Source organism: Andrena cerasifolii, chromosome 1, assembly GCF_050908995.1.
Source record: "Andrena cerasifolii isolate SP2316 chromosome 1, iyAndCera1_principal, whole genome shotgun sequence".
Lineage (NCBI taxonomy): Eukaryota > Metazoa > Arthropoda > Insecta > Hymenoptera > Andrenidae > Andrena > Andrena cerasifolii.
In genome coordinates this window covers 16,395,158-16,413,620 of record NC_135118.1, presented here as the reverse complement: position 1 = coordinate 16,413,620, position 18,463 = coordinate 16,395,158, and the positions used below count along the sequence as shown (strand labels likewise).

The window sequence follows — 18,463 nt, the reverse complement described above, 5'->3', positions numbered from 1 at the left end:
CAAGGCGCCCGGAGACACCCCTCGAGGAAAGAGGAAAACGGAAATTAATATAACCACGACTGAAGTAATTCAGGAGCTTTGTAAACAGAAAAGAAAACCCAATTAAATTCTTTAAACAACTATTTTTAATCACCTAATGAATTTCATTGAATTTGCATTGAAACTATTTTTCATCCCTTCAACTCGGCTCCCCGCAAAGAAGGAGCTTGGTAATAAGAGAAGAAAAGCTGATTAAATGCTTTAAATAAATTTTTATAATCACCTAATGAATTTTATTGAATTTGCATTAAGAATATTTTCGCCCCTTCAACTCCGCCCACCAAGATTAAATCCCGAGTGCGCCGCTGTTTCCCAGTAGGTGCCCTTTTCGTCCCACGTTTCTCTTCGTGCGACACCTCGCGCCAGCCAGCGTGACAAGGTGTTAACAAATGCCTACTAATGTCTCGATAATGGTACTGATTTACGGGTACAACACTAGCGCAGGTGCGTCTTTATGGCTACGAGCTACGGCTGCTGGCAAAACGATCAGCGGATGTCGGTGATACTTTGGAGGCGGTGCTGTTAGTGTATACCCAAGCTCTTGGTGTTAACGCGTCTCGGGCAGGACCGCGGCTTCCCCTGGAGCCCGTTCCCTCCGAGCGTTCTTCGAGACCGAGGGAAAGCTGGATGGAACGTGCGTGTAAGAGAACGCGCGGCGGGCGTTCAGGCGTGAATGTTAAGGACGCGTCGGAACCGTACGCGGAGAGGAAATGTGACTGATTCGCCGGCGACCTATATCCTTCTTTTAAATTCCTAGCCGCGTAATTGTTTCGATGGCGGGGGGTACAATGGTCGGTGGTAAATTCGCCGTTTCCAGTTCGTTGCACTGTGGCCTGGATACTGGGGAAAAATATTCACCGCGTCCAGTGCGATCGCTCCGATCTGCCGAGCGGCACGTGATCATCGGAGACGGTTAATAACAACACTGGAAGCCCTTTAACGAGGGGTGTGCGGGTACCCGAAATTACGAGACCCAACTTGCGATTCGGAAGCCGATTTTGGTGTTTAAAAATCCCTACATCTGATCACACTGCAAATCACAAGTCAAAAGTTTCAGGGTACCCGTAAATCCGAAAACTCTTAAGTTGTAACTTTGCAGTGTGATCAGATGCAAGAGTTTTTAAGCAAGAAAATCGGCTTCCGAATCGCATGTTGGGTCTCGTAATTTCGGGTACCCGCACAGTCCTACCTTTAACACTTCGCGCGACGCAGGGTTTAGAGAAATGCCTTTTCGAATGGAACAGGAGCTTCCGAGTCATCGCTGCTGCCGAGAAAATTTTGATTAACACGTTCGGGACGGTGACGTATTTTTCTGAACGCCTCCAATGGCTACGCTTGTTATTCCCACGGCCGAATCAAGGGGGCCGCAGTCCCGGGCCCCAATTTCCGGCAGGACTCCGTTCTAAGTCTTCCATTTATGTAAAAAAATAATTGAATGAAATTTAGATTAGGTACTGCTCCGCTTTTGAAATAATCAGAAACTTTAAAATATCTTTTCGATGTTTGTCTTTTAATATTATTTAGTTGTAAATCATTATTCCTCGTTGCGATTAAGTGTTATTTAATTTTATATTGAATACATCTGAATTTTTGAAAATTCACGTACTTTATTGTACATTTTATTACAGAAAAATTTAAATCTTCCCTCATACTTTTCGACCAATGGAACGCTGGAAGGTTTGACTGCCTTGGGCCCCAAAAAATCTTAATTCGGCCCTGGTTATTGCTACCCATTATTGTTGCAATCACGATTATAAAATCGTTTTAAAATTTATTTAATAGAGTAAAAGCAAAAAATACCCTTTTTACATTGCGTCAGTTTGTTTTGCCTCTGACCCATTTTGCTGGGCTTATGGGGCTTCCACCGCGCCGTCCAGAACGCATCACCTCGCCCCGAATAAGCACTCTGGGACACCCGACTAATATTTTCGATGCTTTCCAAAAAATGCGGCTGCGAAGGCACGCGACGACCGTGCACAGAGGGCAAGCACTTCGGCGTGATCCCACGCCGAGGCCACGCGAAGTGTTAATGACGAAACTGGAAACGCTTCAGTGGAGAAGAAGTCACATCGACGTGCCGGTTCGTTTGTACCGCGGGGATACAAGTCGACGGTTCTTTTATCGCGATGAATGAACTGGGATCCGACGTCGGCGACCCGTATTCGCCGCGACGAGTTCTGCCTATCGATTTCCTCTTTCCCATTCGTCACCGAAATGGCCAGTAAGAATAGATTCGTCCAGGCGTTCGAGGGTGGCCGAGAACGTCCTGGCGACACTTTTCTCGTCCAGCTGGCCTTCCCTTTCCGGGATTAAATGGGTTCGATTCGTGTCAGGTCACTTCACGCCCTGGGATTTTCACGCGACGGACAGGTCGTTCGAGAACGCGGCGGATGGCAAAGCGGAGCGGATGTATACTTGGTGGTGGAGATATAGCGAAGACGGAATTTCGTCGGTATCGATAGTGGCAGAAATACCTAGGGGCGCGTGATCAATTCGTTTCAGGGTCCCCTGCATTCTGCATTTGGATAATGGAAACTTAAGGGGTCATGCTCAGTTAGGAGGCCGAAAAAAGAGTGGTCTTTGGAAATTTTTTACTCAAAAGCTATGACACATTTCTCAAAAAATCTTTTTTCCTTTTAAGCATTGCATCTAGTACCGTGCATCGTAATTTTTTTATTTAAAAATATTTATCAATAACCAAGTTATTGTCCATCATTCGAAGGTTCTCTAAAAATAAAGGCTTCTACGGTGACCACTGCTGCTCGAAAGTCGATCATCTGAGATGAAAAATTCAAAAGAATTTACTTATTATATTATATTATCTAGTATTTGAACGAAGGATTTTTTTATCCGATTCTTAGTTTTCTTGTAATTGACGAAAATCAGGCACGATTTATGATAAAAATTGAAACTTTTACTTTAAACATCAGCCATTTTTTCCTAAATCAATATTTTGAAAAATCCTTCGTTCAAGTACTAGATAATATAATATGATAAGTAAATTCTTTTGAATTCTTTATTTCAGATGAACGACTTTTTTTTTAGAGAAGCTTCGAGTGATGGACAATAACTTTCAAAGACCACCTTTTTTTCGGCCTCCTGACTGAGCATGACCCCTTAATAGAAGCTGAGATAATTCAGGTTACCGTGAGCAAGGCCCAAGTCTTCATCTGTTTACATCTCTTTTAAGTGGTTAATGTAGTACTCGAAGTGCAGGGTGGTTTGAAAGTGGTACTGAAAAATTTACAGGAGTAAGTTAGCTTAGTACAGCTCAGAATTAACAGAAGGGATCTAATAACTTATTTTTTATAATATCATATACTATTAGTAATAAGTATCTGCTAGAGGTGGGCATACAATTTTATTTAAATAAAAATTTCGAGTAACGAGTAAAAGTTAAAAAAAAAAGATTTGTCAAGTGTCGGATAAAGTTAATTTTTTTATTCGCGGAGCGTTTCAACTTCAACTTCAACCTCAACCTCAACTTCAACTTCAAATTTAATTTCGACGTCGAATAAAGTTAAAGTTGAAAATTTTATTCGACGTTGAAGTTGAAACGCTCGACGAATAAAAAAATTGACTAACATCGTCAAATAAAATAATTAACTTTATTCCTCAAATAATCTGAAGTTAAAGTAACATTTATTTAATCAGTTACATAAATACTTTTTTATTTAGTTAATGCCCAACTCTGGTATCCGCCCATAGGTACGTCTTTTCTTCAACTTACAGCACGCCGACGCCTTTCTTTTATTCTCGAGTCACAGAATACGTATGTAAATATTCTGTCAGGATTGTCGACCAATCCTGTATGCTTACTTTAACGCCCGAGCGATTTTACGATTCCACTATATCTCTATCAGCAAGTATACACGCGCGCGCGCGCCGTCTCTCTAATTCAAACGACGACAGCGGCCAGGATCCTTCTTCCAGGGGTGTAATTAGTCCGTGGAATCTCGTTACGACCGCAAACCCCCGAGTTCCGCGTATGAATTCGCAAGTAGCCGACCGAGTTAATTACACGCGTTTGCACGCGCGCCCGGCGACGTCTACAATTTTCGGCGGTTCACACGTGTACGTGGCTGGTTTCACAGAGGGCACCGCGGCGTTACCATCCACCCTCCTCCCCCCTCGGCGTCATGCCTCCTCGTATCCGATGGAAATTTCGTATTTCCTGCCTCTCCCGTTCAGGCCGACCGAGCTGTCGCCTACTCGCGTTGAATCAGTTTCTCGTTCAACTCTTGAAGAAGTAAAACATCGCGACCTCGCGATATCCCGCGTCATACCAAACACTCTATTTTTCTAATTGAACTGCCTAAATAAAAGCCATTGCTCATTTCGCCAAAGCACGGCAACACGAAGAGAAGACTTTGTAAACCACTGATTTCCATAAGACAGCGACGATTAATTAATTATTATTAATTCCTTCGATTCCCTCTTCGCCGCGCTTCGCCAAAATGCCTGGCAGCCTCAAAGGGACAAAGTAAAATACGGGGGGGGGGGAGGGGGCAGGGGTAGATTGAGATCGAATTCGAGCAACTTTATGGAAACGAAAACGATCCATTCTGGATCTCTGAGAAGATGAGTTTAGAAATATATATTTGGAGCGAGCTCAAAAGAATGCCACTTGTGTGGAATTAAATAGCCATTTATACACGTCCAGTAAACCGCGCCAGTGAACTTCTGCGCTCGCTTTACAAGTGTACAAGTTTACCGCAGTATGCTTTCACTGTAACGCATACGTATGCGCGGTGTCGACCCATTTCCGAGCTATAAATAGACTGGCCGCGGAAAGTATGATGAATTGAGGAAAGAATAATGATACGATGATATTCGGGTGTTAGGGTGCTCGCGGCAAAAGGCTCGCACGCCCCACTGGCCGATCCGAAGCTTCGGTTTCGTCAAGGGTTGCCGCCTGGCAGCGGCGTCGTTACGTCTAATTCCCGTTTGATAAGCGCGTTAAGGGCGTCGATGGAATGACTCGGTCGTTAAGGAGTACTTAGAGAATTTCGAGGTCGCAACGAATCACGATCGAGTACGCTAGCGTACTCGGAATCGTGGGAAGGTTCCGCATGACGGGGCACGCGGAAAATAATTTACTATGCGAGCGTAACCGTAATGCCCGGGGGAATAACATACTTCCAGGCGATTATTTCCTCCCCGCTTGTTCGGCGCGCGTACCACCGAATCGCGCGCGGAACCGCCGCTCGGAACTCCAAACGTCTCCCAGCATGGCCGAGTCGCGAGCACGCGGATTATTGTTAACGAAAGTGTCCCGTTTCAGAAGTCTCCGAGCCGTCGGTAGCCTCGTGAAATACCTTTGCGCCTCGGAGCTGGGTTCGGAGATGGGTTCGTTAAAGACAGACTATGGAACTTGTAGGGTGGATGTGCCACTAAATGAACACGTACCAGTGAATGGACATTTTTTATTAAAATGAGTAAAATAAGTTATTAAAAGAAGCGACTAATTAATTAGAGACTTCTTGTAACTTCTTGCTTCAGACCCAAACAATTTTTGCAGCACGTGGAGTGAATCGCGCTGCAAATATAATTTTATAATAGCGTTCATTCGTTAGCCTTAAGTGTTCATTTATTGGTGCGTTTACCCTACTTCCGTTTCTGAGAAACTCGAACGAAATTTGAGAGTCGAGGATTCAAGGTAGGCTCTCTGTACTTATTTCCTTACTCACGTGCGAACTCGCCTCGCTTGTGCCTACCCGAAGATTTCAGCTCGCGTCTGACATCTTTGGTCCTGTTAGCGGTCACCGAAGGCGTTGGCATTGTATCCACTCGCACTAAGCGTCGCCTCTGTGCTTCAGAATATTCTTAGAGGCGAGGCACAGTGTTAGTGGAATCGTCAAAGTACGTAAGAAGTTTTCTTAACGCGCGAGAATTTCTCTTAAGGAAAAGCGCAGGAGGAATAAAACGAGCCGAGGCGAGGCGTAGCGAGAGCCTACCTACCCCGCTCGCCCTGGAAATATGTAAGACCGATCTTGAGAAATGATTCGAAACCCTTAGTCCAGCTCTCGGGAACCTGCTACCCCCAAAAGATCCACGAAGTATAACAGCTTACACCTAAAACCTCTGGGCCCCGAGTTCCAAGAGCCTATTTACTACCCCCTCCCGGTTGAAATACATTCGTAAGTCTGTTCCCCAGCTCGGAAAGCCTTCAGCGAATTATGTCTCTGGAATGGTACCAGACGCGTCCTTGTCGACGCCAGGACAAAGACGCGACGAGGGACGCCCATCTTTCGAGCGTGCGCCAACAACAGAGTACTATTTATAGTTCTGTATCCACGGTCTCACGACAGTATCGAGTACGTCTCGTTTGGTAAGGCGTTGTCTAACCTGCTGAAGATGTCCTTGAGCTCGTGCTCAGAGACGAACTGTCCAAGGTTCGCCACGAACAGGGTAGAACAGGGCGCGTTGCTGACTGCTATGTTCGGCTGGGACGAGGGCGAACCAACCGGCGATGCCAGTGCCGGCGAGGGTAAGAAATGGGGCAGCGACGCGTGTATCGACGTCAGCGTCGTTGGATGCGGTAGAGACATGGGCGCCTGGAAAAGAAACGGCACGGTTACCCGTCGTTAGTCGGGATTGTATTTCGGCTGGGGGGGGCCCGGTGTCTGAAAGGGAATGGCCCCTCGGGTGTCATCGTTACTCTCGATGACACCCAGGGTCTTAGTGAAATTAAAAATTATTCCTACCGTGGAGATACTCCGTTTCAGACACCTCGGGAAATGGGCTGGGACACTCGGAAGTATACACCTGAATTGTTTCTGTTGCTTTTCAATTTTGGCGGGTTTGTTTGTGAATGACGAATTAATGAATGCAGGTGGTGAATACTTTAAGGGGGTATCCTATTGTGACAGATGCTTATAAAAGGCTTGTTTTGTACACAGATTGCGAGGAAAGTTAGAATTCAATCGATTTGCGGTTTGGCACTTTATTCGAGCATGTTGTAAAGTAATAGAATCCATTGCAGAAACATTAAATAGTTGAATATATCAACCGTGGGGCCACTGCGAGTGAGTTGTAGCTTTTCGCGAGCAGCCGAACGGTGTACACGATTTCTTGGGTTCTAATGGCTCGATTGCAATGAAATTTTATATACATATTCGTTGTAACAGGTATTAGGTGTTGGCCGTCGCTTTCGGCAATATCAGTATTTTTATTGTTAGTTCTAAATGAATTAGTAATAATTTTTCTATAAAGTCGCGAGAAATGTTCAAACACTTGGCATTTTGTTTCTTTTTTTATAAATTAAGAAAAACGAAAGGTCATCACCTAGAAAATGCATTGTAATTGATGAAAAATATTCGCTTTTTTATTTCGGATACTCCTATGAGGCGCAATCGTGTACACCGATTTGCTGCTCGCGAAAATCAATAACTCACGCGTAGTCGTCTGACGGTTAATATATTCAACTTTTTAATATTCTTGCAATGGATTTTATTACTTTCTAACGTGCTCGAATAAAGTGCCAAACCGCAAATTTATTGAATTTTTACTTTCCTTACAATCTGTGCCCAAAAGAAGTCTTTAATTTTTCCTGTCACAGAACGACAACCCCTTAAGGGTACTGGGCAGTCGTTCCTGTCTAAAATTAAGCATTTCTGTTTCAATTAATTACAAAGAAACCAATTGAGACTGAGACTTGTTCTTTGGCATGAAGTTTATTAACATCATAAGTTTTAAAAACAATGTTTGTTTAGTAAAAAACATGCATTCTATACGACGCTACAAATGGATAATTAAGTAGGCTTTTTGAGAAAAAGTTTCTTTTGTTTTGCAGTGATAACTCAAAAACGGAGCTTCCAATCGATTCGAAACAAATTCGAGCATCTTCACAAGATGTGTAGTTTCGGACCAGACCTAAATTAAAGTTAATGAAAACTCTTATTCTTTATGAAAACAAACTAAGTCCTCACCTTTTGGGGCTTGGGGGATAGTAAAACCTCATCAATGAGGTCTCAATGGGGTTTCAGTTTATTTTCATAAAGAATAAGAGTTTTCATTAACTTTAATTTAGGTCTGTTCCGAAACTACACAGTTTGTGAAGATCCTCGAATTTGTTTTGCATCGATTGGAACCTCCGTTTCCGAGTTATCACTGCAGAACAAAAGAAACTATTTTTAATAAGCCTTTTTAATGATCCATCTGTAGCGTAATATATAATGCATATTCTTGACTGCACAAACAATTTTCTTAATGCTCACGATGTTAATAAACTTCATGTCAAAGAGCAAGTCTCAGTTTCAATTGGTTTCTTTGTAATTAATTGAAACAGAAATGCTTCAATTTAGACAGGAACGACTGCCTGGTACCCTTAAGTCATTTAGTCTCGAGACTTCTCGAGGTGCGGGTGGAGCATTTGGAAAGCACGTATCTGAATTTAGAATGGCCTTGTTGGTGGTCAGAGGAAAGTTTCAACTGTGAACGCTGATAAAAATAAGATAGTTTAATTAGAAATAATTGTATATTAAAGTTCGCGTCCTGTGGATGACTTATGGGATACTTAAAACCCAATTTCCTTTAACTGCATATGCAGACGTTCTGGTGTATACTTTCAAGTGGTATCTCCGGATATTGTGTCACTGAACTGTCTTAGCTTCACCTAACTGAATACTCGCGGGGCAAATAATGTTAGCACCGCTATTTAATCTACCGCAGCTTTAACACTATTTGCCATCCTATCCAAACGATACAGACATGTGTTGCTGAAAGAGTCGCCCTATACAGGTCGAATCACTCAGCGTAATACAAATTAATGGAACATACAATTTGCAGGAGTACCGAAGTACCCGCCGCACGATAAACGACTCAATACTAAGGAGCTCCTTTTCCAAGCTTGTCAAAGTGAATTACTTAAGCATCCTTATTTACGTACGCGCGAATGCGTGGAGAGTTAATATTTCGTGGCCAATTAATTTGCGTCTGAAATACGCCCGGGGCGCCGCGACTCCGCAAGCTGGGCGAGCAAAAGAATACGCGATGTTTTCAACGATACGCGATGCTGGAATTATCCTCACAGCTGTGGGTACCGTGCCGCGCAATCAATTCGTAATTCCAACGGTGTAACGTGTCCCCGCTGCTAATGTCGGTGTAATTATGTGTTGCGCTACTTGGTCTCGGAAATCCTGCGTAGTCGATGCGTTTTCTTTCGTCGGCGATTGCGCAATCAATTCCTCTGCCTGCCTGAATATTCTGCGTGGAACGGGCAAGTAATTTTCAATTAAAGGAAATGAATTATTTAAACGGACTCTGGCAAGCATTAAACTTAACTCGTGCAACGCAATGGACCTACTGCTTTTTCTATTCCATTTTATCACGCGCTTCAGTAATTGTATTCAATTACAGTCGCGTCTATGAACTACCCTTTTTTTTTTCAGGTGACACTGTTCGTGTGAATTAAAATATTTACCGAGAGCGATAAAGTAATTGTCGTATCTTTAAATCTCGAGTTCTCGGATATTGCCACCATCGCAAATAAAATTAGGGAAATCTCGACCGAGCATCATCCACAACGGGGATGTTTGCGAAAGCAGATCGCGAATTTCGCCAGCAAAATACTCTATTTAGCCGAGTTTCTGCCTCATTATCCCGCGAAGTGGACTCCGCGGAATATTTTCATCCCCGTTAAGAAAATGGCGGACCCTTTAAGCGAGAAGTGGATGGCTACCTTCTTGCATTGAAATTAAACGAGCCCCCTCGCGAACTCCCCAATGTCTGTCTATAAAAGCTGCAATGAAAACGAACAATTTCTGATCGTCGTCCCGGCGATATATTCGCCTCTGATAAACTGGCTGTCCTCGATGCTCGTTGCAAAATAAAACTGAATGATCGAATGCCTACAGAGGACGAAAAATGGCGACGCGACTGGGAATGAAGTGGCTCCCCTTGAATTATTACGTTAGAAATCTTTTAAGAATTCGTAGAAATTCAGAAGTATGATTCCTTGCTGATTTACTAATCGCTTTCGTTACAAACCTCCGCGGGTTCGGTAGAACTTACAAACCAGTAGATTAATATTTTGAAGAAGAAGAAAAAAATGTAATGTAATTTTACGTTCCTCTGCTTCGTTCATTTGCGAATTAGAAGCCCTGTTGCTTTACGCGAAACTGAACCCGTCCGGTCATACGTAAACACTTGCCAACGTGGCCTGAGTTTTTAACTTCTGAAGTGCTTCAGCCACGCTTCGCCTAATTGAGAAATGTTCCACCATGGACTAACTTTTCGCGGTAAAAAATTTGATACGCGCGCGTGCACAGCAGACTCTAGATTCGCGTCTTCAGATTTGAAAATAAATTTCCACCGTTCTTTTTGCGATAAAAATCCATCAGCACAGCAATGTTATTTTTAAACGACCAGCGTAAGTTTCGAAATTTTCTTTAAAGCGTTAAATTACGTTGAGAAGCTTTAATTTCAGTCGAGCTTCTTAAAACAATCGAACTTCTCCGTTTTAAATTTAAAACTACTCTCTCCAAATAAAAGCCAAATGAAATTTTATTAGAAAAAGAGGCACTAAGGTGAACGTCCCAATTTCTGCTCATTTCGTAGTTTTCTTATTATTTTATGCGTTACGTTTACTATAGTTGCAAGAAAATAATTCTAAAATATTTAAACATTTACGCGAGTGTTGCACGAGCTTGGGGCAACACATACAGTGACTCGCATTAATATTCGGACACTTTTTAAAATCGCATAACTTTTTTAGAATTAAAATTTCATCAAAATCGGTTAACGTTGCGAAAATTCCCGAAATCAGCGATTCTCGACCTTAGTCTGCGATCTTTAAACGTTTGTAGCTCGGAGCAACGTTAACCGATTTTCATGAAAATTTAGGCACGTATACAACTTACTGCAATCTACAAACGGTTTTTTTTTTTAATTTTCATTACAAGCGCACAAAAAAAAGTTTAAAAATCGACCTTTACTATTTTGTTCGCTATTCCAACCAAATACATTTTTTCAAAACGACCAAATACGTCATTTAGCAAACTAATCCTTCTAGCTTCTAAAAAAAAACTCGAGTCGTTTGGACGAATTCTAAAAAAGTTATGCGATTTTAAAAAGTGTTCGAATATTAATGCGAGTCACTGTACATCGCTATTTTTCATCAGCAGAAATACGGACATTTAGAGCATTATATATTGTAATTACAAATTACTAATAGTCAAACATCTCGAAATATCTTTCTTAAATAGTTTTTCAATTGGTTGATTTATTATTAAAGAATTAACCAATTACTCCACAAATTTTGATCACAAACAAATTTTTTACACCTTCTTTATGACGAGTTACCTCTTAAGCCAGCAGAAATTGGGGCACTCGGCTTATGTTCCACACCTCAAATATAATATTTTTCAGGGAGGACCATTTTCCTTCCACCTGTATCGCCACTTTCGATCCACCACGGACGAGTCCACACATTTATCACAACAGCACAGATTTTTCTGTCGATCGAATTTGACTGCTTGGTTCCTTCGTCTTAAGGCGCCAAGAATAAAAATTCGATTCTAGCTCTGGAGATATCGTTCGCGACGATAGTGCGTGATAGGTACCCGCGTGAACCTGGCACAGAGCTGGGCGATATTAAAAATCAATAGCCAACTGGCTGTTTGGCGAATTCGTACCCGCCTGTGCCACACACCGTTCTCGATCGTCGTTACTCAGAGCTGGGGGGGTTGGGATGGTACTGCAAGCGCGCCAGAAAATCCTGGGACACGTTAAAAAGCTAGTTTATCCCTGTTTACGGGCTGGCTAATCGCGATAATTAACTCTCCAGCGTAATTAACTTCTGGGAAGCTCGGAAACTTTCAAAGGGGGATCTTCAAATCGATAGTAACCGTGCATGCAATCGAATAACACACGATGCACAAGAGTTCCCAAGCGCGTTCCGGCTGCAAAAATTTTGCGCTTTTAATTGTAACTTCTATTCTCCAATCGATCTCGAGTTTCTAATTAGCTTCTCCGTTTCCGGTTTCGTATTCGGGGGCACGTTGCTCGATTACCAGGCTTCGGTTTTAATACCGCGAAGTTCGACCTACTTAATTACCAGTAGACTCTGAAACGCGGTAAAATGTGTACTTTACTATGATTATAAATTACAGGCTGCTTTAATAACAAAAAGTGGAAATCGTTGCTCAACGATACCTGCTTAGCTTTTTGATCATCGATTTGGAAATTTTGAAACCCTACTTCTATGAAAGAAACAAAGTAGCCGCACTCTTTCATCCTTCATTTTCCATTTCACTGCAGTTCGACATATGCTGGAATACCGTCTACAATAACTTTCTCTTCTGTGAAGTAGTAGCACTCGCAAAGTCATCTACCCACTTCAATCACTCCACTTAAGGGGTCATTCTACTTTGATCGCCCGAAAAACTAAGCTATTTGCAAAGATTTTTTTCTCGGTAAGTACAAAATATAAGGAAACAAATCTTTTTGGTATTTATTAAGCTGCACTTATATCACAAAAAAAAATTTTTGCAATTTGTTTTTTTTGTAGCGTCAATATGGCACTAAAAAGAGGTATCCGAAACAAAAAATTCCAAAAGATTCTTAATCTGTATGAGTGTCGCTATGGCCCCTAGGTCAATTAACAATTTTTGTTGAAAAGTAAGAAAATGGCTCCGGTTTGAAAAAAAAGTTTGACAAAACACCCAAATGAATGTAATCACGGGTGTTCCATGAGAAAAACCTCGGTTAATTCTCGAAAAAAATTGTTAATTCAGCAAGGGGCTATAGCGACACTCGCGTAGATTAAGAATCTTTTGGGATTCTTTGTTTCGGATAAGCCTAAGCCGGGAAATCACCTACGTTGCGCACATACCTCTTTTTTTAGGTGCCATATCGACAGTGTAAAAAAACAGTTAAAACAAATTGCAATAATTATTCTAATTTTTGTTCTGTATAATGTAAGAGTAGCTTAATGACTAGCAAAAAGATTTATTTCATCATATTTTGTATTTACTCAGAAAAAAATCTTTACGAATAGCTTAGTTCTTCGCCCGATCAAAGTAGAATGACCCCTGAAGCCAATATTCTACCACCCATGCGGCACGTTACTCTCCCTCCTGCATTGAAAAATAATACAAGACCAGCAAACTATCATCTAATCCCCAGAAAACACACACAAACCAAATTCACATCAACTTCCATCTGTCACATAAAACAGTCTCATCAAAGCCACTCGACATCCCCCACAAAAAGCTTACCACTCGATTATCCCTGACACCCAACGTACCTGCTAAATATCTGAGAAGTTGAAATTGTGAACGATGCACGCGCCAAGGAAATCTGAATTATTAATTATTCTATAACAATCCGTAAATATCTAAAAATAATAAAAAACAAATTACAAAAAAAAATCACCATTCCAACTCTTCAATTTTAACGAATAAAAAGGAGTCGATTAAAAGTTTGCATGCTTTCATTGGAGAGCAGAGAACGTCCCGGTAATCGAGCAAGGGACCGTTTCTGAAAGCGGGTCGAGCCGTTCGAACGCTGGCCACTCGTACTCTAGGACGTGCGTGTGTCTAGCTGCTAGATGTATCGTATAAGTTAATCGAGTATAACGATCATGTATCACTAACGTGCATCGGGGCGCTCGTCGGCGGCTCCAGAGCTTTGTCTGCAGATAGTCAAAGATAGGAACGTACGGGGACCTGAGGATGTAACGCCGGATGGACTAGCGTCGCGTGCTGCAGCGTGCCTGGTAATTCGCCAGCGGTGGAGTATGCCAGTGGATGGTGCCACAATTCATGACCACCATGGAAGAACGGGCTCCCTAGGTCTGGAATACAATACACAGTTAGCGTGAAGCATGGCAGCCACGATAGCTCCTACGGAATGGTTAACGGCGGCACGTTATTGCTGGAACAAGATCAACTGGTCGCTCGAGGCCACCGAGAGGGCCTGAAGATTACCATTCGCTCTTCTCGCGGGCGACTCGTTCCTCAAAAAGGGAAGCATTCGATATGAAAGCGGAGGCTCTGTGGTTGGAGTAACTGGGTACGAGGGGCCTTGAGGGGCTAGCTGATTTTGTTCCAGATTATAGGTCCCGGTGTGTCGCTCTCGACACAATTTTGCCCAGTGGTGTGGGAACTTGCTGCGCCGCGGGAACGGACATTAAGCTCGCGGAGTCCTCTTCGCGAGCGAAAGACTCCTGCGGAATTGCTACGTTCCCATAAACAGGCGAAGGGGAATTCCGCGAAATCAATTGAGGGGCCATTGCGGTGCGCGACCCTAGCGACTATCGCGAAACAATCGTGGCCAATAAGGGCATGCCTATCGGGCATGGTAATCGCGGGCATGACATAATGCGATCACGTGCCAACACATAATCGTCGTCCACGGCTTCATTCTGGTTAAAGAATAATCGCGTTCACCGGCTGAGATAACGCGCTTGAATGTGCCATTCGCGTTGCTGGGGCCATTACATCGTGGCCCATCGAAATCGGCGGGCTTTCACGCGCTGCGAACGGTTCCAACACCACTGCGACATTATTTACAGCGGGGCTACAAAATACCGCCGTTCGAGCGTGATCGTTGACGCTGGGGGGGGGGGGGGGGGAGAAATAACGGGGTTCTTGGAACCGCGAGTCGGGAAAACGCTCGTGCGATCAGCCGACAGTAGACACGGCCACGATCAGTGTCGAGCCGCTGAGGTGTCCGGTCGATTCTGGTCGCTTGAGAATCGGGGACGTTTTCGTTCGATCCTGCTGTTTGGTCCTCGGTGTTAACAGGCTTTTCGGCAACGCCGGTGTCTGGGATGCTCGTCGGCGATCGAATAGCTGCGTGGAATGCGATACGAGGATCGTGGAATACAGAGGGCGGTGCGCTATTAGTGCTACGATCCACGAGGGGGTGATTCTTCAGGGAAAAGTAAAGTCGAAAGTCTAGAATAGAGTTTTAAAGCGCAAGTGTGCCCAAGAAATCTTCGGTCGTTTCTCTCGAAAACGGAGCCCTATTTGCGGGAGCTTTATTCCACTCTTTCGACTTATCTTTTTCTTCTGAAGAATCACCCCCTTGCTGGCTGTAGACTAATAACGCACCGTCCTGCGTTTATACTAATTTTTTTACTCATCTTACAATCTCTCCGGTTCCAAACCCTCACAAATTTCATTACCTTTCCACTAACATCCCATGTAATCTTACGGTAGTGGTTCAAAGTAAGTTTCAAAAGTAACTTTACGCGAAGGTTCATTATTTCTATTTTTACTTACTTTCGTCACCATTCGCAATTGGAACTTTTGAAATTCCTGCTTACGTTTGAAACACAAGTAGCAGAGGGCTTGGGAAGAATCCCCAGTCCTTTGATTTATAAGGCGAGTTCTCCGCTCGCCCGTAGAATCACTCCGGCCCCTTTTGGCTCCTCTTTTCTCTCCCTCCACGTCGGGCCGGAAGTGCTCGACGCCCCCGCGCGATCTGTATTATATTCGCGCGACACGGAACGAGGGTGTCGTCTGGCGTCTTCCAGCCGGCAAAATCAATGCAAATCGATGCAAGCCGGCTTCCACGGAACCGTCCGCTCCCCCGCGGCCGGCGATACGTCACGAACGGGCAATTATTCCAGAAAGATTGGCCAGAGTGGCCACGGTTGCGCAACAAGACAAGCCCTCTTTCGTACAACGTTGCAGCAGGATCAGGTGAGGGCGATCTAGTTCAACCTGGCCGCATCCAGCTTTATGATTAATGATCCCCCTCCCCTCGCGCGGCTTTCGAACACCTTTACAGGGCGATTCAAGCATCCAGGGCTGGGTTGTAATCCTTCCTCTACCGGAAGGCCTGGAATTATGGGGTTTAACTACTGATTGTGAGTGACTGCTCGGGTGCTTGTGCATGGACTTTAATTTCCTTGCAGGAATAATCGTGGAATTTATATTGAAAAATCGATACATGGTTTGGCTCGTTGGGAAGACTGATCAAATCCACCATATTTTTTTTTTAAATAAGATTTTGGTGCTTGCTAAACAAATAATGTACCTGGCACTTGTTGGAGACTGAAATCCCATTTTTGAAAAAAGGTGGACTTGAGTGAACTGCACTAATCATTGGCACTCCTGATTAAAAAGCGAAGTATTAAGAGGTACGAGCTTAGAAAGTACCTTTTTACAATTTTTTATTCCTCTTTTACAACACTGCGAAGTCCAGTAATTGAACTGCATATCTTACATCTGGCAAGGCCACAAAAAAGTCTTAACCCTTCGTTGACACTCTGGATGCGAGCCACCCATAAGCTGATTTCGACGCTCTGTACATTCTATATGCAAAATGAATAGATTTTTTCCAAAGCCGACGTACAAACTATTCTTTCTATCAAAATATTATATCCCAACAACAACTCTGTAGATTTTTAGCTTCTAATAATGAAATACGTAAAAGTTACAATTTTTTAAAGATTTGTCTTCGTTTTTTCGACATGTGGTAGTCTAGATTTTTTTTTACAAAAACCGCGGTAAAATTTCAATGAAAAAACTACTGGAATACATTCTAGAGACCTTGAAATTGATCCATGATTTTTTCCATAATAATTGGATTCTTTAAATTTATGTTTTCTTAAATTTTTAATAAGAAGTAAGTTTATTTTGTCGCTTTACAACTAACAAGGGAACATCCCGAACCCGGAAATTCAAAAAATTCTGAAACTCTGTGAATATGTTGGGAATTTCCTCCTGATTACAACGGAATTTTTGTTTACTGCCCAAATTCACTCTAATGGGGTGTAATTGACCCCTGAAAATTCGGTTATTTTCCAATTTTGTGCGATAACTCGGGAACGGTAAAATAATTTTTCTACCAAATGACAGATCTACTTAAAAGAAGTAACTTTTGCCTTGAAACTTTTCTTCTATCTCTTACAGTTCGCGAGTTATAACACAAAATCGGAAAATAGTCGAATTTTCAAGGGTTAATTTCATCCCCTTCGAGTGAATATGGGCAGCAAACAAAAATTGTGCTGTAACCAGGAGTTAAATCCCCTACATATTCACAAATTTTCAGAATTTTTTGAATTTTTGTTTTGGGATCTTGCCTTGTAAGTAATGGATTGAAATTCAGATTTACTAAGTGTTGTAGGTATTTAATAGCGAACGGAATAGTCGGTTTAAACTTCCTTTTTAACTATTCCTCTCTATGCAACTTCTAGGGTGCCAATGATTGTTCGTTTATGCCCATTTTGGTCTTTAATTGAACACTTTTAAAATAAAATTCTTAATAAGTACTCAAGATGTTTTACTTTAACGAGAAATCCATAATCACCGATAACAACTGAAAATTAAGGCCATATAAAACCGTCAGAAAAAATATAGATCTTCGAATTGGGCTTTCCGCTAGGCCTGGTCAGTTTTACCAAGACACTACCGTATTGTTTAGTTTCAAGTAGGTGGTTATGAAAAATTCATGAATCTTACTGCTTTCAATGGTGTCTGAAGGTGAAACAGGCTTTTAAGGTTGATGCTTGGTGTTTCTTGTTACGTGTTGCGGATAACAAGTACGGATCTGATGTCTTTAGAAGTTTACTCAATTTCCACGAAATTCTACTCTTATTAGGATTCATTAAATCCCGCGGCTTTAACGTTAACGATTTCGATAGTCATCTAATTACGTGTCGTTAGGCGACTCCGGCTTTGCTAACGAGCTCCTTTTATGAATTTTTAATAGCCCCTCCCTCCACAGGCTGCCTTTGTTAATTCAAGGGAGAGATAGCGTATCTGGGATGGTCACGGTGGCGCAAAAACATGATCTTTCGTAGAGCGTTGCATTACGATCGTACGGGGGAGATCTAAGTAGTTCAAGCTGGCCTGCGCCGAGCCTCGTAATTAGTAATTTTCCTGTCAGGTGGGAATATCTAATTTCCTGTGCAATTTTTTTTTGCTCCTCCCCCGAGAATACGAGTGCCCGTGAAGCACTACGATGACTTTCAACGTTTCGGATTATCCCTCAATTGTTCTGCATTTTTTCTAGTTCTTGAAATCAGTTTTTTCCCCCAATTTCTTGCTCTCTAAATAGAAGAAATTAACACTCTTACTCTCCAAATAAATGAAATTAAAACTCCTAGTCTCTAAATAAAAAGGAATTAAAACTCGTACTCTCTAAGCAAAAGTAATAAGAACTCTGATCCTCTGAATGAAATAAATTGAAACCCTTACTCTCTAAATAAAAGAAATTAAAACTCTTACTCTCTAAAAAGAGAAGAAGAGTTATCCAACTGAAACGTTGCGCTGCTCGAAACGATAAGTTGCAATTTAATCTAAAAAATTTTAGGACTAGCGAAACTTCTCATGAATTCGAGTGGTGCGACTGGATCGTTAAATGGTTATTTCAATTATTTTCTAACGCTAAGAAACATACCTAGGAGACGGTGAATAATACAGTGGCCCGTCGCACACACAGGTGCGCGCCGCTTTTTACTACACGC

The 18,463-nt window shown here is 42.5% G+C and overlaps 1 protein-coding gene across 2 annotated transcripts in view; it reads right to left on the bottom strand.

Moving 5' to 3' along the window:
* LOC143366526 (protein couch potato) overlaps positions 1–18,463 on the bottom strand; it is a 165,980-nt gene that overhangs the window by 8,575 nt on the left and 138,942 nt on the right. For both annotated transcript variants that reach the window (XM_076807669.1, XM_076807676.1), the window contains exons 6-7: positions 13,704–13,837; positions 6,388–6,596 (exon numbers count right to left, since the gene is read on the bottom strand). In XM_076807669.1, coding sequence (XP_076663784.1) covers positions 6,388–6,596; positions 13,704–13,837 — 343 coding nt within the window. The remainder of the gene's footprint in view (positions 1–6,387; positions 6,597–13,703; positions 13,838–18,463) is intronic.